The following is a 21,380-nucleotide window of genomic DNA, read 5'->3' as shown; positions in this document are numbered from 1 at the left end:
TGTTTAACTTTCTGGTACCAGTAGATATGAAAAGGAATGTTTTCCACTGGAGTTCTCCTTTAAAAGTGTCCAACTGTATCCATTTGACAAGTCTCTTAGGCCGGGTTCACACCGCAATTTTGCAATACAGTTCCCGTATCAGGTTTTTGATGAAATACGGATTCCTCAAAACGTGTGTACAAATTTTAACCCCTATACGGTTTGAAAAATTTTGTCCGGTGGCATCCGTTTTTTAAGAAAAAAAAAAAGTATACATTTTTAACTTTTCACTCCATTATGAATTTCACTTGCTTGAAAAAAACTGTGCAAAGTCAAAAACCATATGGAACCGTATGAAGCAAACCGGATGGAACCGGATGCACATACGGTTCTGTACGGTTCCCATTGACTCCCATGTTAAAAAAAACCTAAACGTATACAGTTTAATACAGTTTTTCACCTGGACCAAAAACCGTAAAAACTTACCGTATTTTTAGCCGTATATGACGCACTTTTTCTTCCCCAAAACTGGGGGGAAAAAGTCAGTGCGTCTTATACGGCGAATACACCCCTATCGCGGCGGTCCCTGCGGCCATCAACGGCCGGGACCTGCGGCTAATACAGGACATCACCGATCGCGGTGATGCCCTATATTAACCCTTCAGACGCGGCGATCAAAGCTGACCGCCGCATCTGAAGCGAAAGTGACACTAACCCGGCTGTTCAGTCGGGCTGTTCAGGACCACCGTGATTTCACCGCGGCGTCCCGAACAGCCCGAATGAATAGCCGGGTTAGTGCTTACAGGACACCGGGGGGGACCTTACCTGCCTCCTCGGTGTCTTCTCCGTTCAGGGATCCCCTGTATGGCCGGCGCTCTCCTTCCTCGTCATCATGTTGTCGGGTACGTGCGTCGGCGTGCGTAACGACGTGATGGCGGCGACGGAGAGCGAGGATACCCGGCCGGCAGCAGAGACGTTCCGGAGCGACGGGGACACGGCGACAGCGATGGAGCGACATCCAGGGCAGCGGTGACGGGTCCAGAGCGACGGGGACACGTGAGTATTACCTCCTCCTGCAGTGGTCTTCAATCTGCGGACCTCCAGATGTTGCAAAACTACAACTCCCAGCATGCCCGGACAGCCAACGGCTGTCCGGGCATGCTGGGAGTTGTAGTTTTGCAACATCTGGAGGTCCGCAGTTTGAAGACCACTATTGGGTTCAAAATCTTTATTTTTTTAGATTTTGCCCCTAAAAATTGGGTGAATCTTATACGCCGGTGCGTCCTATAGGACGAAAAATACGGTAAACAGTTTCCATACGGTTTTTCACCTGGAACAAAAACCGTGGTAGGCTACAGTTTTGGGTACGGGGAAAAAATGGACAAAACCGTACAAGATGCAAAACGGACACAACCGGATGCATCGTTTGGCATACGGTTTTCAATACGGTTCTGTACAGTTTTCACTTTAAACGTATACGGGAACTGCATTGCAACAACATGGTGTGAACCCGGCCTTACTTTTCTGTTCTGTCAAAAAAACTAGATTTTTTTCATTTCAAAAAAAGCAAAACAATCAATAAAAAAAGATCAGTTTTAAAAGCCTTATAAAAGAACCATTAAAAAAAAACAAAAACAAAGAGAGAGAGAAAATAAAAACAGTTAATCTTGAAAATATTCTTGTTTCAAATAAAAAAAAAAAAGTATGTTTTTTAAGGATTAAAAATAAGAAAGAAAAAAAAACTGGGAATTTCAACAGAAGCTAAAACTATTATGTAAACCTAGCCTAACGCTATGTAACTTAGATATTTAATTTATCATTCTGTCTCAAGGTTTTTATTCTGTGACAGCTTGAAAGGACATTTCCTATAAGGCAAGAATCAAATTATCAGGTAAAGTAATACCTGTAAATTACAAGAAAAGGAATTTGGTAAAAATGTAAAACTGAGTTCATATTACTGCTGAGCTCGTCCCGTTTACGATCTGTTTGGCTCTTTTTTTTGCGCTGATTTGCCCATCGGAGCCCGGCAGATCCCATTGATTTAAAGGACAACTGCAGCGGCATTACACTTATCCCCTATCCACAGGATAGGGAATAAGTGTTTGATCGCGGGGGGTCCGACCGCTGGGACCCCCCCCCCGATCTCCCTAATGGGGCGCCGCCATTAGCGCTCATGGTGAGCGCTAAGGTGCTTAGCGTCGACCAAGAGGTCAACGGTGATGCCCCGTCTCCTCCCCGTCCCCATACAGTTCTATGGGGGATGCGGGGAGGCACGAATGCTGCCTCCCCGCCTCTCCCATAGAGATGTATGGAGGAGGCGTGCCGGCCGCAACGTCATGCTGCGGCTTGCACGCCCCCTGCGCGGGAGAGCCGCGGCCCCGTACAGGAGACAGCCGGGGGCCCCAGGGTTCGGATCCCCCGCGATCAAACACTTATCCCCTATCTTGAGGATAGGGGATAAGTGTTTGTAACGCTGCAGATGTCCTTTAAATTGGGTCTGTGGTTCGTCAGTTATTTTAGGGGAGTTGAACGGAAAAACGAAACAGGCATGCAGTTTTTTTTCCTCCGCTCAAGTCCCGTCTTTTCACCACGGAGCTCCCATTAGCGGCGCTCAGCAGTGATGTGTACGAGGCCTAAGCAGCAATAAGTGCTGATAAAAATGGAAACTTTTCTTGGCAAAAGCTCATCAGAACAATGGGGGAGATTGATCAGAACCTGCCCAGAGGAAAAGTTGCCCAGTTGCCCATAGCAACCAATCAGATCGCTTCTTTCATTTTCAACAAGGCCTCTGCAAAATGAAAGAAGCGACCTGATTGGTTGCTATGGGCAACCGGGCAACTTTTCCTTTGCACAGGTTTTGATAAATCTCCCCCAATGTGTTTCGGTCTTCAGAGGACCCCTTTGTCACATACAGGGGGCAGCATATACAATACACATGACAGAAGGGATATAAATGCCAAAAAGGGCACCAAACACAAGAAGAGTAACACCCACCAATAATACACACATGATAAAAATTAAATAAGAATGATGATGATATAATAAATGCCATAATATTATACAGCACACTGTCACTGATAAAAAAAAATTGTAGGAATAGTATAAAATACTGTCTAGGTAAAACTCCCTGCAATATAACTAGGTCATGTGATCACTGTAACCTACTACAATGCAGTGTCTGACAAATAACATGAAGAGATCACGTGAACAAGACATTTACATGATACAGTTACATTAAAGGAGTACTCCAGGATGGAAACATTGTCCTCCATGAAGAGATACATACCTTCTTTCGCTCCCCCGGTGCCTCCGGTAACCCACTCCGGTCTTCGCTGCGATCCTCTTCCTGGTTGCCGGTGGTCGGTGAGTCATACAGCACTCAGCCAATCACCGGCTGCTGCGGCCAGTGATTGGCTGAGTGCAGTATGACTCACCGACCACCGGCAACCAGGAAGAGGATTGCAGCGAAGACCGGAGTGGGTTACCGGAGGCACCGGGGGAGCGAAAGAAGGTATGTACCTGTTTAGTTTTTTACTGCCGGCAGTGGAGTGTTCTAGCAAAATTTATAAAATTGGAGTTGGAGCACTTTAAAAGTAACAAAGTATTCACACAAGCTCAGATCCCAATTGCAACGGCACCCGGATTTCCCTGTAGATTTCCTGCTATGTCGACACATCAGAAGAAGCAGGAAGCAGTGGGGACTGGGCGCTATCGGAACGGCAGTAGTAAGGGAATCGGGCAGGTGAGTATGCTATGTTTTTTTGTTTTTTGTTCTAAAGAACCCTGACTCCACTTTAAAAAAAATAATAATAATAATAATTATATTAAGTTATAAGACTATCCTGATTGGTAAAAGATAGATAAAAGATAGCTGCAAGTAAACTACATCCACCAGTATGTCCTGACAGCTTGAGAGTCACAGGCTGCAGACCGCCGCTTCATATACTCAACACTCAATACATCTTTTTACTTCCTTTACAGGCCGGAAGAATAACAGGGAATGAATGACACAGTCGCTATGAAGCCTCAGCCTTAGCAACCAGTCATCCTGAAAATGATCAAATTGTTTACCAATCCAGTAACCTGTGTGAATGTGGACTATAAAATACTGCTCAAAAAATAAAGGGAACACTTAAAGGGGTACTCCTGATGCCTGATTGTGGGGGTCCCGCTGCTGGGGACCCCCGTGATCTTGTACGCCGCACCCCGATAAAATCAGTCCCCGGAGCGTGTTCGCTCCGGGTCTGATTACTGTCGATCACGGGGACAGAGCATTGTGACGTCACGGCTCCGCCCCCGTGTGATGTCATGCTTCGCCCCCTTTATGCAAGCCTATGGGAGGGGACGTGACATTTGTCACGCCCCCTCCCATAGGCTTGCATTGAGGGGGCGGAGCATGATACACGGGGGCGGGGCAGTGATGTCACAATGCTCCGGCCCTGTGATCGACAGTAATCAGACCCGGAGCGAACACGCTCCGAGGACTGATTTTAACGGGGTGCGACGTGTAAGATCACGGGGGTCCCCAGCGGCGGGACCCCCGCGATCAGGCATCTTATACCCTATCCTTTGGATAGGGGATAAGATGTCTAACTGCCGGAGTACCCCTTTAAAGGGGTTATCGAGGAAAAAAACTTTTTTTTTAAATATCAACTGGCTCCAGAAAGTTAAACAGATTTGTAAATTACTTCTATTAAAAAAATCGTAATCCTTTCTGTACTTATGAGCTTCTGAAGTTGAGTTGTTCTTTTCTGTCTAAGTGCTCTCTGATGACATGTGTCTCGGGAACCGCCCAGTTTAGAAGCAAATACCCATAGCAAACCTCTTCTAAACTGGGCGGTTCCCGAGACAGGTTTCATCAGAGAGAACTTAGACAGGAAAGAACAACTCAACTTCAGAAGCTCATAAGTACTGAAAAGATTAAGATTTTTTAATAAAAGTAATTTACAAATCTCTTTAACTTTCTGGAGCCAGTTGATATATATATATATATATAAAAAAAAGTTTTTTTTCCCAGGATAACCCCTTTAAACAACACAATGTAACTCCAAGTCAATCACACTTGTGTGAAATCACACTGTCCCCTCAGGAAGCAACACTGATTGACAATCAATTTCACATGCTGTTGTGCAAATGGAACAGACAACAGGTGGAAATTATAGGCAATTAGCAAGACAGCCCCAATAAAGGAGTGGTTCTGCTGTTGGTGACCACAGACCACTTCTCAGTTGATTTTGAGTGTGACTCCATATCCAGACCTCCATGGGTTGATAAATTTGATTTCCATTTTTGTGTGATTTTATTTTCACCACATTCAACTATGTAAAGACGAAAGTATTTCATACGATTAGTTCATTCATTCAGATCTAGGATGTGTTATCTTAGTGTTCCCTTTATTTTTTGGAGCAGTGTATATACAGGAAAATTCCGGAAGAAAAGTTTTAAGCCTTATGATAAAAAAAGCTCCGATAGCCGGCACTCCATAAAATCTTCATTTCACTGTAGAAAAAATTAAAACAAACAATCTAGTCACCCTAAAACAAACACGCAAACAAACAAAAAACGCTGATGAAAAGTTCATGCACGGAACCAGGGAGAGATTTATCAAAACCTGTGTAGAGGAAAAGTGGTGCAGTTGCCCATAGCAACCAGATCGCTTCTTGATTTTTCAGAGGCCTTTTAAAAATGAAAGAAGCAATCTGATTGGTTGCTATGGACAACTGCACCACTCCTTCTTTACACAGGTTTTGATAACCCCCCTCCCCCCAGTGAAGACAAGAAATGGTGCTGTTGCCCATGGAGACCTGCAAGGCCCCTTGCACACAAGGGAAACATACGCTTGGAGTGTCTCCGACATCCCGAGCGTAATGCATTGGGGGTAGGACTACTGGGACATGTGCTGCCCCCATTGACAGCAATGCATGCCAGAGCCAATTACGTCGAAAGAATGAACATGCTCATTGATTTTTTCGCCAGATTCCACTTGGAAATTCCACTGTGTGAATGATGCCTAAGGATAGGTTCACACGAGCGGATTAACAGCGGATTTTATGCTGCGGATCCACTGGTGAAGGCCCTGCTCTATGCTGTCTTTACATGTGCCTGCTCGTAGCGTACTCGCACATCGCAGTATTGCCGCTACGAGCAGGCACATGTAAAGACAGCATAGAGCGGGCCTTCACCAGCGGATCCGCAGCGTAAAATCCGCTGTGAAAATCCGCTTGTGTGAACCTATCCTTAGGCTATGTTCACACGTTGGAATGTCCACATTCTGTGCGAACATTCTGCAGACTGCGGGCAACGGCACGATATGCCGGCGCTAGGACCACAAGGGAATGCGCCGCCTCATAGACAGCAATGCACGCCATGTGGAGTCTGCAGAAAGAATGGACAGGTTCATTCTTTCTGCGGACATGGAAATCGAAATTTTCTAGCCAGAGATATCTGGCACGAAAATCCAGCTATGATGCACGGTGCAGCAGAATCCCATTGAAAACAGTGCGGAATCTCTGTGCCGAATTTCAATGCGAAATTCTGCATGGAAATTCTGAGGTGTGAACATAGCCTTATGGTCCACACACTATGGATTTTCCATTGCGAAACTTTACCCACCGAAAGAATGTTCATTATTTCAGCAGAATATTGAGCGGAATCCATTGCCGGCTATGGGGACAGACAATGCCCGTGGGGTTCTATCGCCAATGGTGCCGGCTGCCCTAGGTGCATGGACCCTAAGGCTATATTTACAAATGGCGGATTTTTTGCAGAATGTCCACCTGGTAAATTTCCTGCCGAAATTCCACCAACAACGGGTGCTGGCAGGATATGCCCGCACTAGGACCTCTATAGACGGTAATGCATTTCCGAGCAGAATTGACAATGGGACCCTGCTGCTACAGAATTTCCGAGCGTGATGTTTTAGCCAGATTCCACTTGGAAATCCTGCCGTGTGAATGTGGCCCAAGAGTTCAAATTTCCAAGAAAATTGATTGGTTGCTATGGGCAACTGCTTCCATGTTTTGTGTATTAAAATGTCTGCTACATGTGAATATAACAAAAATTAGATTCTATATCCCCTAACGGAGGAAATAAAGGTGATTCATTAAAACCTGTGCAGAGGAAGAGTGGAGCAGTTGCCCATAGCCACCAATCAGATCGCTTCTTTCACTTTTCACAGGCCTTTTCAAAAATGAAAGAAGCGATCTGATTGGTTGCTATGAGCAACATTCACCCTCTACACTGGTTTTGATAAATCTCCCGCTATGTGATCTGTTGGAAGCCACAATGATCCCATACACCAGTGTTTCCCAACCAGGGTGCCTCCAGCTGTTGCAAAAGTACATCTCCCAGCATGTTGGACTATATAGTAGTATATGGTATAGGTCAGTGTTTCCCAACCAGGGGTGCCTCCAGCTGTTGAAAAACTACAACTCCCAGCATGTTGGACTATATAGTAGTATATAGTTATAGGTCAGTGTTTCCCAACCAGGGGTGCCTCCAGCTGTTGAAAAACTACAACTCCCAGCATGTTGGACTATATAGTAGTATATAGTTATAGGTCAGTGTTTACCAACCAGGGGTGACTCCAGCTGTTGCAAAACTACAATTCCCAGCATGTTGGACTATATAATAGTACATAGTATAGGTCAGTGTTTCCCAACCAGGGGTGCCTCCAGCTGTTGAAAAACTACAACTCCCAGCATGTTGGACTATATAGTAGTATATAGTTATAGGTCAGTGTTTACCAACCAGGGGTGACTCCAGCTGTTGCAAAACTACAACTCCCAGCATGTTGGACTATATAATAGTACATAGTATAGGTCAGTGTTTCCCAACCAGGGGTGCCTCCAGCTGTTGCAAAACTACAACTCCCAGCATGTTGGATTATATAATAGTACATAGTATAGGTCAGTGTTTCCCAACCAGGGGTGCCTCCAGCTGTTGCAAAACTACAACTCCCAGCATGTTGGACTATATAATAGTATATAGTAGAGGTCAGTGTTTACGAACCAGGGGTGCCTCCAGCTGTTGCAAAACTACAACTCCCAGCATATTGGACTATATAGTAGTATATAGTATAGGTCAGTGTTTACGAACCAGGGGTGCCTCCAGCTGTTGAAAAAAATACAACTCCCAGCATGTTGGACTATATAGTAGTATATAGTTATAGGTCAGTGTTTAGCAACCGGGGGTGCCTCCAGCTGTTGCAAAACTACAACTCCCAGCATGCCCGGACAGCCGTTGGCTGTCCGGGCATATGCTGGGAGTTGTAGTTTTGCAACAGCTGGCAGTATCTTGGTTAGGAAACACTCAATGGAAATGGGGGAGACGTCAAACCATCAGATTATATATATATATATATATATATATATATATATATAGCCGCATTCATTTATGGAAAATGCAGCCCCTGCTATTATTAGTCCCATAATATTAATTCAAATATAATCCAAAAATTGTATACCTGTATACCTCCCCATATCGGAACTTTAAATTAACAAAAATGTTAACGAAAAAATGCTACAAAATTATATACCATTGCCTCTTTATATGCAAATTTGCAAAAGCCACGCCTCTTCGTGTTCCCATTCAAACAGGCCTACGTGATACAATATATGTATTTACTGTAATTTTATTTGGTATTATGAATTGGATTTAAAATGAACTGTAATCTGAGATTTATTTGTAAGATCAGTTTTAGGGCTCATCCACATCTAGGATTTGGGGATCCGGCAGGAGAATTTTAAAGCCGCTTCGCTGCCGTAGCCACGTAGTACCGCCATGATTTTAATGAGCCGCTTGGAGTTAGGAAGTGTCTCTGTTTGGCTTTTTTTTTTTTTACGATATCAATTTTAAACCGGACTAAAAAGCGTGGTCAACTGCGCTTTTCAGTCCAGCTCAAAAAAAACGTATACGGTCAGAAAATTAGCCAAAAATATATACTTCCTAACTCTGGGTGACTCATTGAAATCAATGGGCTAAAGCCTCAAATCCTAGATATAAATGCACCCTAACATGGTTATAACATGGCTGCGTATTAGCGTCACAGACAAAGGTGGCAGCAGAGAGCACTGTGGTCAGACTGGAAAGGCCTACACAACTTCCTACACAGCGCCACACTTGTCTCCTTAGGCTGTGTGTGGTACTGCAGCTCAGTTTCATTTAAGTGAAGGAAACCACGTTGTAATACCACACACCACCTGAGGAAGCAGGTGTGGTGCTATTTTTTATTTTATTTTAATTTTTTTTAAAGGGTACCTTTCATCAAAAAAGATTTTGATAAATTATAGATTAATGTATGCAGAATAACTTTCCAATTGCATGTTATTAAAAAATATGCTTCTTTCTATTACATTTTCCACTTTGAAAAAAGGACCACTAGAGGTCTCCCTACCAGTCCTGGCTGCAAGCCTTTTTTTTTTTATAGATTTCAGACTAATGCTGGAGTCCTAAATCTCAGACTGCAGCCGGGACACAGACAAGCTCAGTTGGCAGCTCTGAATCTTCTCCTCTCTGTTTACAACTGCATGTGCAGAGAGAAGAAAGATCGGAGCTCAGATAGTAAAATTAATGAGGGCATGCAGTAAGGCAGAGTCAGGAGTATGCCCTGCTGTGCTATGAGCACAGTGCTGGCTCCTGCCTGTCAGATTGACAAGCAGGGAGCAGTGCTGAGCTTGTCTGTGTCTGAGTCTGAAATCTATAAAAAGGGCTTGCGGCCAGGACTGGTAGGGAGACCTCTAGTGGTCATTTTTTTCAAAGTGGAAAATTAAATAGAAAGAAGCATATTTATTAATAACTTTTTTGATTAAAGGTACCCTTTAAAGAAATCACCTCTGTTTTTCTATTCATGGACAACCAGTATACCCACAGGGAGTCCCAATGTTGCGACTGTAACCTGGATGCTAAATTACCGCCATGTAAAGCCAGTCTAGGGGTCTGTTCACACTACGTTTGGAGTGAATGATGGAGTCCTCCGGATTTCCTGACATCCATGGGATCGCAGGTCTAAAAACAATGTATATACCACACAGTATGGGCCTTATACACTATGATTCTCCTTTTTTCCCACCTTTTTATTCACTTTTCCATGATATGCATGAATGGGGTTCCACGTGACTTTAAAAGTGCACCAGAAAAGACGCCAAAAGCAAGGTGAAAAATGTCATACATGACTCGGATTGTGAAAAAATAAACATGTCCACCTTTTAAGAAAAGTGGCGTATTGGTTGGAAAAATAGCAAAACTTTGTTGCATGTTTGGCGCACGCCATAAATAAATCGAGTGAAATGCGTTTCTTCATAGTATGTGAGGCCCTATATGTCTATATACTAGACCTGTGTGGAACTGTGTAGTTCAGTGTTTCCCAACCATGGTGCCTCCAGCTGTTGCAAAACTACAGCTCCCAGCATACCTGGACAGCATCTGACTGTCCGGGCATGCTGGGAGTTGTAGTTTTGCAACAGCTGGAGGCACCTAGGTTTGAAAATACCGCTGTAGTGAAAAGGCTGTGTTGTCTTACCTCAATAATGAAAATGTACTGTATACTGCAATGTATCTTTTAATAAAATATTCTATTCTGTGGCGCACGTCTTTACTCATAACTCCATTGCGTTAGTCTTGCTTCTGCCGCTAGGAAGCGCTCACATGCACATTTATTTTTTATTTCAATGGGAACTGTACAAATTTCTAGTTAGTGAGCTCCCCCTTGTGGTAGCTTTAGGCATGTCACCCCAGTATAGGAAAACAACATTGAATCTGGAGCTCACAAAATGGTTTTTAAAGGGGTATTCCGCTGCTAGATATGTTATCCCCTATCCAAAGGACAGGGAATAACATGTCTGATTGTGGGGGTCTGGCCGCTGCGGATCCCTGCTGTAGCACCCTAGTCATCCGGTGAACGGAGGGAACTCTGTGCAGTGCCAGATGACTGGTGAACACAGCCGCCGCACCCCCTCCATTCATGTCTATAGGAGGAGGTGTGATGGCTGTGTTCCTATTTTATTTATTTTATCATATCCTAGTATTTTTGACTTACAAACTTTAAAGGGGTACTCCGGTGAAAACCTTTTTTCTTTTAAATCAACTGGTGGCAGAAAGTTAAACATATTTGTAAATTACTTCTATTAAAAAATCTTAATCCTTCCAGTACTTATTAGCTACTGAATGCTACAATGGGAAATTCCTTTCTTTTTGGAACACTGATGACATCACGAGCACAGTGCTCTCTGCTGACACCTCTGTCCATTTTAGCAACCATGCATAGCAGATGTATGCTAAGGGCAGCATGGTGGCTCAGTGGTTAGCACTGCTGCCTTGCAGTGCTGGGGACTTGGGTTCAAATCCCACTAAGGACAACAATAAATAAAGTGTTATTATTATTATAATAACGTCAGCAGAGAGAACTGTGCTTGTGATGTCATCAGAGAGCATTCCAAAAAGAAAAGAATTTCCTCTGTAGTATTCAACAGCTAATAAGTACAGGAAGGATTAAGATTTTTTAATAGAAGTAATTTACAAATATGTTTAACTTTCTGCAATCAATTCATTTAAAAGAAAAAAGGTTTTCACCGGCAGTACCCCTTTAATTGGCAGTTTTTTTTGTTTTTTTTTAGATCAATCATAACATCTACCGGAAACTCTAATGCCAAGAACACCCTGGTTGGGAAACACTGTCCTAGTGGGTAGAGGGACCACATTTTTGAGTCCAATAGAATTTAAAGGGGTACTCTGCCCTTATACATGTCTGATTGCAGGGGGGTCTGGCTGTGGGGACCCCCGCAATCTCTGGGCTTTGGCTTCTATGAACGTGACGTCGTGCCATATATCATGCCACCACATGACGACTTATTGCACTGAGTGACATATATGGTCCTCAGGATTGCACAGGATAAGTTAACAGCTATGTGGTATGCTAAAAGTGTCAGTACAGTTAACATATTACTGCAATGTTCCAGCACTGCATGAGTTAGGATACACCGCAGAACTAAATCACATGAAAAGGATATCCAACATGTGGCCCTCCAGGTGTTGCAAAAATCCAAGCATCCGGCCCGGGCATGTGTCAGTATCTGGTTAAAACCCCAAGAGTCACAAATTATTGCGTAAAAGGAGGTATAAAAGAATTATTCCTTCCCCCACACCATTTCTTCCATGCTGTACATGTGTATTTTAATAAATGGATGAAGTAAAAGAAAAAATTAAGTCTTAATCTCAATCTATTGCCTTGGTATACGGACAAATGTCTTTCTCTGTGCACTGAACGTCTATGAGCTATTAAGGGGTTAAAGTGGTAAAACTATTTTATTCATATAAGTTGGCTCCAGAAAGTTAAACAGATTTGTAAATGACTTCTATTAAAAAATCTTAATCCTTCCAGTACTTATCAGCTGCTGTATACTACAGAGGAAGTTCTTTTTTTTTTCCTGTCTGACCACAGTGCTCTCTGCTGACACCTCTGTACGTATCAGGAACTGTCCAGAGTAGGAGCAAATCCCCATAGTAAACCTCTCCTGCTCCCGACAGTTCCTGAAATGGACAGAGATGTCAGCAGAGAGCACTGTGGTCAGGCAGAAAAGAACAACTCCACTTCCTCTGGAGCACACAGCAGCTGATAAGTACTGAGAGGGTTAATATTTTTAAATATCTTTAAAAGTAATTTACAAATCTATTTAACTTTCTGGAGCCAGTTGATATGATTTTTTCTCCACCAGAGTCCCCCTTTAAGAGCTACACTCTTGCCCATGGCCTGTGTCTAGTATTGCATGTTCAAATGACTACAGCCGATCTGCAATACACAGCCGATGAACGTGAGTGACGCTGTTATAGCAAGAAAAAAAAATTTTTTCCCAATCTCGGACAAATCCAACTTTATAAATCTGGCATGTAGTGGGAGAGAAACAGATAGGTGTTAAAGGGGGCATGCACCCAAAACGTATCCAGAGGTCTCTGTTTCCCCGCAATGTTGACGTTACCTTTAAACCATTGCAATAAAGAAGACAGAATGGTTTAGGAGTGCTGGCTCAGTCTTTTTTCCTTTACCAACCAAGCATAATAATAAAAAAAAACCAAGGTAAGTTCCTCATTCTTTTATTCTCCTTATCTTTTGAGCAGTATCAGGGTGCAAAGTGTACACTATGGCTAAAGTAACGCAATCAGGCTGTAATCACGTTTGAGGATCATGCATACTTGTCTAGATTCCAATGTTTTCTCATCTCTGGACTCCCAAACTCAGAACACTTAAAGGGGTACCCCGGTGGAAAACGTTTTTATTTTTTTATTTTTTTTTTTAAACCAACCGATGCCAAAAAGTGAAAGAGATTTGTAAATTACTTCTACCGATATATAAAATCTTAATCCTTCCAGTACTTACTACAGAGGAAGTTGTGTAGTTATTTTTCGTCTGACCACAGTGCTCTCTGCTGACACTTATGTGTCCCTGTCAGGAACTGACTAGAGCAGGAACAAATCCCCATAGCAAACCTCTCCTGATCTGAACAGTTCCTGACATGGACAGAGGTGTCAGCAGAGAGCACTGTGGACAGACTGTCAAGAACTACACAACGTCCTCTGCAGCATACAGCAGCTGGTAAGTACTGGAAGGATTAAGATTTTTATATGGAAGTAAATTACAAATCTGTATAACTTTCTGGCACTAGTTGATTAGAAAAAAAAAATAGTTTTCCTCCTGAGTACCCCTTTAAAATAATTCTAAATAATTAGCTGCTAAGCTCACTCATGTGGTGTCTAAAAACTTAACACACCAGGATGCCATGGCATCTTAAGTAGTTGCGGTGCTTGCGTGCACTCATCGGACCACCCGCAGCACAACTGTAAAAGGTCTAGTAAGGTTAAATAGTGACCAGACCTCTACTTATCTGCTCCATGCCCCTCCGGGGATATCCTAGTATAGTCTGCCCACAAAGCAGGCTGAACAAGTAGATTGCCGATATCACTGAGCAGTGCTTTGTCAATGTATAGCACTGGACAGTAATAGGAATCAAAAGATTGCTGTAAATAATTCCTTTATAGTGGAAATTATAAAATAAATATAAAAAAAAAAAAAGGCAGTACAATAATAAAAAAAAAAGCAGGTAAACATGAATATGATTTAATTGTATTGACCCACAGAATAAAGAAAACATGTCAGTTTTACTGTAAAAGGCAATGCGTAAATAATAACAACCCCACCCCCCAAAGTTGCAAAATTGTGTTTTCTTTTCACAAACATTTACCCCCACAAAAATTTTTTTTTTTTTGTTTTTTTGTTTTTTTTGCGCCTACATTTTAATGTAAAATGAAAGGTGTCTTTACAAAGGACAATTGGTCTGGCAAAAAAAAAAAACAATCCATTAACATTTTTTTTTAAATCCACTGGTGCCAGAAACTTGCAAATGACTTCTATTAAAAAATGTTTATCCTTCCAGTACTTTTTAGAAGCTGTATGCTACAGAGGAAATTATTTTCTTTTTTTTTTATTTCTTTTTTGTCTTGTCCACAGTGCTCTCTGCTGACACCTGATGTCCGTATCAGGAACTGTCCAGAGCAGGAGGAAATGCCCATTGCAAACCTATTCTGCTCTGGACAGTTCCTGACACAGACAGAGGTGTCAGCAGAGAGCAATGTGGACAAGATAAAAAAAGAAATTCAAAAAGAAGATTTCCTCTGTAGCATACAGCTGCTAAAAAGTACTGGAAGGGTAAAGATTTTTTAATAGAAGTCATTTACAAATCTGTTTATGTTTCTAGCACCAGTTGATTAAAAAAAATATATATATATTCCACCGGAGTACCCCTTTAATTGGGTTTGTAAATGGAAAATAAAAGAGTTGTGGCTCTTAGAAGGCAGGAGAAAAAAAACGGGGTTATAATAGCCATAAAAAGCTTTTATTTTATTTTTATTATTTTTATCTACAGACCCACATGGCTTGTTTTTTGCAAGACCAAGTGTACTTTGTAATGACACCTTTTTCCATAAAACATGCTGCAAAATGTTGGGGGAAGGGTCTCTTTTTATGCTGTTACCCTGTGTGGTCAAGCTGACATGTTATCTTACATGGTTAGGTCATAACTATAATCAATTAATATAGTTTTATATGATTTACTAATTTTAAAAATGTATACCTGATTATACTTAAAGGGGTATTCCAGGAAATTTTTTTTTATCTATGCTGCAGGGGCTGTAAAGTTAGTGTAGTCCATAATATAGTGTCTGTACCTGTGTGTGACGCTTTTCTCACAAATCTTCTGTGATTTTCACCCCAATATTTATTTTTAACCGCATACAAAATGACTGTTGTCTCAGATTTTTCCCAGCTTGCAATGCAGCCAAGACCTGACATCACTAGTCAGCTGATGACAGGGAACCTGTCTGCTTCAATGGTTGGAGCGATCGCTTGGTGGGAGAGCGATCAATCTGCAACTAATGCAACAGCTGTAGGCACCTTGATTGAAAACCACAGGTCTTTTGAATGGATGCAGCTCATTAATGTTTCAATGGGTGATGTGGCTGATGTGTGGGAGGGAGGAAAATGGAATTATGGGATTTGTAGGCAAAAGAAGAAAACTCAAACAGGAAATACCAGTTCACAAATAGCTAGCCACAGTGTTATGGTAATCTCACAACATAGCCATTTAGCCCCAAGACAAGCGCAGATCCTTCCTTTGCATGTCCATTACTGTCTGCCAGGTAGGTACGTACTAAAATCACCTTAAGGGCCGGCTCTGCCTACAGGCAAAATAGGCAGCTGCCTAGAGCGCCTCTTTGATGGGGGGGGGGGGGGCGCTCTGTCTGCTGCAAGAAAGTTCGACAACCTGCATCCGAACCACTCGCTCAGTCAGCAGCTGACATAGCAGATGATTACATAAAGAGGAGGTTTGTTACAGTGTGTCACCACAGTAGTAAGGTGGGCGTGTCAAAGGGCGGAGCAAAAGGAGAAGTCAAGGGGGCTGCAAAATTAGCTTTTGCCTAGGATTGCAAAAATCCTTGCACCAGCCCTGGATTTGACTTACAAAATATTGCATGTTAATATATATGCATATATATATATATATATATATATATATATATATATATATATATAAAACAACTAATAACCAGTTTCTTCCAGTCGTAACATCAGGCCGACCTCTTATCAAGTTACATTTACTGCAAAAGAAAAAAACACAAGCATCTTCCTCATTGCTGTTCCTCATTGCCATCATTACAGAGTATATCACAGTAACATTCCTGCAGGCGACCATCAGGCGACATGATCATCGCACTGGGACCAAAGAGAACTCTGCGACATCAGTCTTCTAGAACGTACAAAAACCCAATGGATTTGCTGCTCTGGAGTGTTTTTCTGTCCACCATTGGTAAGTCGAAATATATTTTTTGCATTATCAGCTATATGAGACAGTATGAGATCTCTATATGGGAGTAGGGTCACCACCTGGCTGGTATTTTACCTGCACAGACGGTATTTTGGCCACCCTGCCAGTGTTTTTATATTAAAAATACCGGCAATGCAATGGCGGTATTTCTCCAACCAGTCCTCCAACTCCCGGAATGCTGCACCATAACCTATATCAGTGTTTCCCAATCAAAGCACCTCCAGCTGTTGCAAAACTACAACTCCCAGCATGTTGGACTAAATAGTAGTATATAGTGTAGGTCAGTGTTTCCCAACCAAAGCACCCCCAACTCTTGAAAAACTACAACTCCCAGCATGCCCGGACAGCCGTTGGCTGTCCGGGCATGCTGGGGGTTGTAGTTTTGCAACAGCTGGAGGCACCCCTGGTTGGAAAACACTGACCTATACTATATACTACTATTTAGTCCAACATGTTGGGAGTTGTAGTTTTCATTTGGGGCAGCTGCTGAGCCACGGGCTGTATTAGGGCATGCTGGGAGTTGTAGTTAGCAACTAACTGCTACTTCGAAATGTAATTAAATTAAAGCGATCAAAAAGTCGCTTAAAAACAAAAATGGTCCTGTTAAAAACGACAGATCGGGTCGCAAAAAAAGAGCCCTCATACATCCCCCGTATAAGGAGAAATAAAAAAGTTATAGGGGTCAGAATAGGACAAAATATCCCCCGCATATGTGTATCCTGTGATGTCACGTATATAATATTAATTATGCAAATTAGCATGGCGGGTATGTTTTTTTTTGTTTTTTTTTTTGCAAGAAAGGTGGCAACCCTATATGGGAGGAAAACGGGAGAAATGGGGTTCATGTATCCAATTAATGGATGGTCTATGGTGTAAGACTGTAAGGTATGCATTGTGAACTACTCCACTGGAAAAAATATTTTTTTAAATCAACTGGTGACAGAAGGTTAAACAGATTTGTAAATTACTTTTATGAAAAAATCTTAATCCTTCCAGTACTTATCAGCTGCTGTATGCTCCACGGGAAGTTCTTTTCTTTTTGAATTTCCTTTCTGTCTGACCACAGTGCTCTCTGCTGACACCTCTGTCCATGTCAGGAACTGTCCAGAGCAGGAGAGGTTTGTTATGGGGATTTTCTCCTACTCCGGACAGTTCCTAACATGGACAGAGGTGTCAGGAGAGAGCACTGAGGTCAGACAGAAAGGAAATTCAAAAAGAAAAAGAACTTCCTGTGGAGCAACTATTAACAGAGGGGCCCCCTATATAGTTTGGGTAGGCCCCTCTGCTAACAGTTGCTTCCATAGTTTGGGTAGACCCCTCTGTTAAAGGAGTAGTCTGGTGAAAAATAACTTATCCCCTATCCAAGGATAGGGGATAAGTTATAGATCGCAGGGGGGTCCAAGCGCTATCTCGCTATCTAGGGGCGGAGTAGACCCCCCGCGATCTCCTGCATCGGGCTCCGGCAGTTTGCAGTTTGAGGGTCTGTCTCACTTTTTACTGTCCTTGTAGTACTAAAAAGAAATAAATAAAAAATTGGGGGTGGGTCATAGGGGAGGTCTAGGGGAGGAGTCAGGGACCTATGGGCGGAGTTGGGACGGGCAACAGCGTGGGGGGGGGGGACGGGCAACAGCGGGGGGGGGGGGGGGTACTCCGCCCCTAGACATCTTATCCCCTTTCCAAAGGATAGGGGATAAGATGTCTGATCGTGGGAATCCGGCCTCTGGGGACCTCCGTGATCTCTCCCACTGGACCCCCGTATATCAGCAGCCTGGAGCTATGTTTGCTCCATGGCTGATGACAGCCGATACAGGGGACGGGGTATCGTGATGTCATGGCCCCGCCCCCTCATGACTTCATACCCTGCCCCCTCAATGCAAGCCTATGGGAGGGGCGTGACAATGCCATGCCCCCTCCATTAGGCTTGCATTGAGGGGGCGGTGACATCATGAGGTGGCGTGGCTGTGACGTCATAATAAAAGTTTATCATGTGAGGAAGGGGAACACAATCACATTAATAAGGACATCAAGAGTTAACAATTGGACTGATGTACCATAGAGGCTGCTACTATGGAATACCTCAGGGCCAGCCATGGCCAGCCAGAAAAAAGATATAACTAAGAATGGGAAATTGGCAACCAATCCTTTAAGAGGGGGGAGTGGATGAGGTACTAGTTAGCACTTAGTTTATTTAGATCAAGTTTTTCATGTTCCAACTCAATTTCTGAGCCTTATAGATATAAAGCGGAAACATTGCAAAGGGGGAAAAATGAATGAATAGCAGCCCCACTCTCTGTATTGCTCTATAACAGTGTTTCCCATCCACGGTCCTCAAGTACCCCCAACAGGTCATGTTTTCTGGATTTCCTTAGTCTTTCACAGGTGATATAACTGTGCTCAGTGACTCAGGTATCACCACAATTATATCACCTGTAAAAGGAAATCCTGAAAACATGACCTGTTGGGGGTACCGTGCTTGGGGAATACTTCTCTATCCTGAAAACATGACCTGTTGGGGGTACCGTGCTTGGGGAATACTTCTCTATCCTGAAAACATGACCTGTTGGGGGTACTGTGCTTGGGGAATACTTCTCTATTCTGAAAACATGACCTGTTGGGGGTACCATGCTTGGGGAATACCTCTCTATCCTGAAAACATGACCTGTTGGGGGTACCATGCTTGGGGAATACTTCTCTATCCTGAAAACATGACCTGTTGGGGGTACCGCGCTTGGGGAATACTTCTTCATGGCACATGGCATAGTACACTTGGAGGCATGCACCACCATTAAAGGGGTACTCCGGCCCCAAGACATCTTATCCCCTATCAAAAGAATAGAGGATAAGATGTCTGATCGCGGGGGTCCCACCGCTGGGGACTGCGGCAATCTAGCATGCAGCACCCACCTGTAAGTACTGCGGAAAGCACTGGAGGCTCTCAGTCTTATGCCTCCCAACCACAGGGACGGAGTATCATCATGACTCCACCCCTGTGTGATGTCACACCCCGCCCCCTCAATGCAAGTCTATGGGAGGGTCACGCCCCCTCCGATAGACTTGCATTGAGGGGGCAGGACATGACATCACACCGGGGCTGAGTCGTGACGTCACGATACTCCATCTCCGTAGTCGGGAGGCATAAGACTAAGAGCCTCTAGCGCTTCCGGCAGTACTTACAGGTGGGTGCTGCATTCTAGATTGTGGGGATCCCCAGCGGCGGGACCCCCGCGATCAGACATCTTATCCCCTATGCTTTGGATAGGGGATAAGATGTCTTGAGGCCGGAATACCCCTTTAACCATGATCGCTGTGCTGCTTTCTTCTGTGTATCTTATAAGAGAAAATACTGGAGCATAACATGCCTTGGTCACTGACTAATTAACCTTTTTATTTCCTATTTGATCACATTGACTATGTTCCTTTCAGGCACAGCGTCCACGGTCCTGCAATTCAATGCCGCTGTAGGGGGAACAGCGTTCATGTATGGAAATACAACCGCCAGTCCAGGCCAAAGAATAGACTGGAAGATAGGTACTGCTGCTATTGCTACTCGGCTTCCTGCCGCTAATCCAACATACACCGGGAGATGCAGTGGAAACAGATGTACACTTTTTGAAAACGGGACTATCCAAATGTACCAAATCGTAAGCGCTGACAACACATCTTTCTCAGTGACACTGGATTCTGGAATTCAGACAATCATAGAACAAGTCCGGCTCAATGTTTACAGTAAGTTCTGCTTTACATCTTTGAAGACGTTACGGTGCAGAGGAATAATTCAGGTGTGCATTGTGTTACACCATGTTTTTGCAATACAGTTACCGTATCAGGTTTTTTATGAAAAACTGATTCCTCAAAACCGGACTAAACTGTATCAAAACGTGTGTTCAAATTTTAACCCTTATACGGTTAAAAACCGTATACGGTTTTAAAAATGATGTCCGGTTGCATCAGTTTTTTAAGAAAAAAAATATACCTTTTTAATTTTTCACTCCATTATGAATAAAGTTTCACTTGTTTGAATGAAATTCCAAGAAAAAAAACTGTGCAAAGTCAAAAACAGAATGGTAAAAAAAAAATGTATACGGTTTAATACAGTTTTTCACCCGGACCAAAAACCGTGGTAGGCTACGGTTTTGGGTACAGGAAAAAAACCTGACAAAACCGTATAAGATGCAAAACGGACACAACCTGATGCATCTTTTCAATGGAGAGTCAATGCATACGTTTTTCTATACAGTTCTGTACGATTTTCACATAGAAAACATATACGGGAACTGTATTGCATAAACGTGGTGTGAATGCAGCCTTATTTACTCACGAGGTCATGCAGAAACTTTACATGTCTTCTTTATGTGTCTAGCTTCTGTATTTGGCTCACAAATCCCTCTGTTCTGCTGCTCACTAATTCTGACAACCACTGTTCAGGAAGGGGCATGTCCAAAGCAATCACTGAGCCCGCCCTCACTCACCGTGCGTGTACTTCCTGCATGAGTCTGCTGTGCTGTGTTGGGTCTCTTCATCAAATCACTGCAGGCTGCTCTGTAACCCCCTCCTCTCTGTTCTCACGTTGAAGTCTGATAGGACAGGAGTGAGCACAGAGGAGTCCTAATCCCGCCCTCACTTCCTGGATTTTGTCCCTGCCTGTGCTTCAGCTGGGACAAAGATGATGCTGCAGCCGGGCAGGATTATGGTCTGGTTGGCATGGGAACCGCATAGTGGTGTTTTTGTACGCCATGATTTCTATTAAATAAAACAACACTTTTAATGAATCTTAAAGTACCCATTTAAGGTTTTTTGGTCTGTGCAAAGTAAAAGTTGCCCAGTTGCCCATAGCAACCAATCAGATCACGTCTTTCATTTTGCCGAGGCCTTGTTAAAAATGAAAGAAGCGATCTCTTGCATAGTTAGAACATTCTGCCTGCCTGCAGACACCACTAGGGGAGTTTGCTGAAGATGATTTGGTTCCCATGCAGCTTGTTGGGACTTAATGATGGTATATCCTTAGGATAGGCCATCAGTATACGATTGTTG

General features: G+C 43.2%; 1 protein-coding gene across 1 annotated transcript in view; it reads left to right on the top strand.

Annotated features, from left to right (window-relative positions):
* The first annotated feature begins 16,225 nt into the window (after positions 1-16,225).
* LOC130294323 (carcinoembryonic antigen-related cell adhesion molecule 1-like) overlaps positions 16,226-21,380 on the top strand; it is an 86,535-nt gene continuing 81,380 nt past the window's right edge. Inside the window, exons 1-2 of the mRNA XM_056543942.1 lie at positions 16,226-16,331; positions 19,773-20,075. Coding sequence (XP_056399917.1) covers positions 16,226-16,331; positions 19,773-20,075 — 409 coding nt within the window. The remainder of the gene's footprint in view (positions 16,332-19,772; positions 20,076-21,380) is intronic.

The sequence above is a fragment of the Hyla sarda genome, chromosome 10 (genome assembly GCF_029499605.1).
Source record: "Hyla sarda isolate aHylSar1 chromosome 10, aHylSar1.hap1, whole genome shotgun sequence".
Taxonomy (NCBI): domain Eukaryota; kingdom Metazoa; phylum Chordata; class Amphibia; order Anura; family Hylidae; genus Hyla; species Hyla sarda.
The sequence above is the reverse complement of the archived record's forward strand: the minus strand, read 5'-3'. Positions and strand labels throughout refer to the sequence as shown.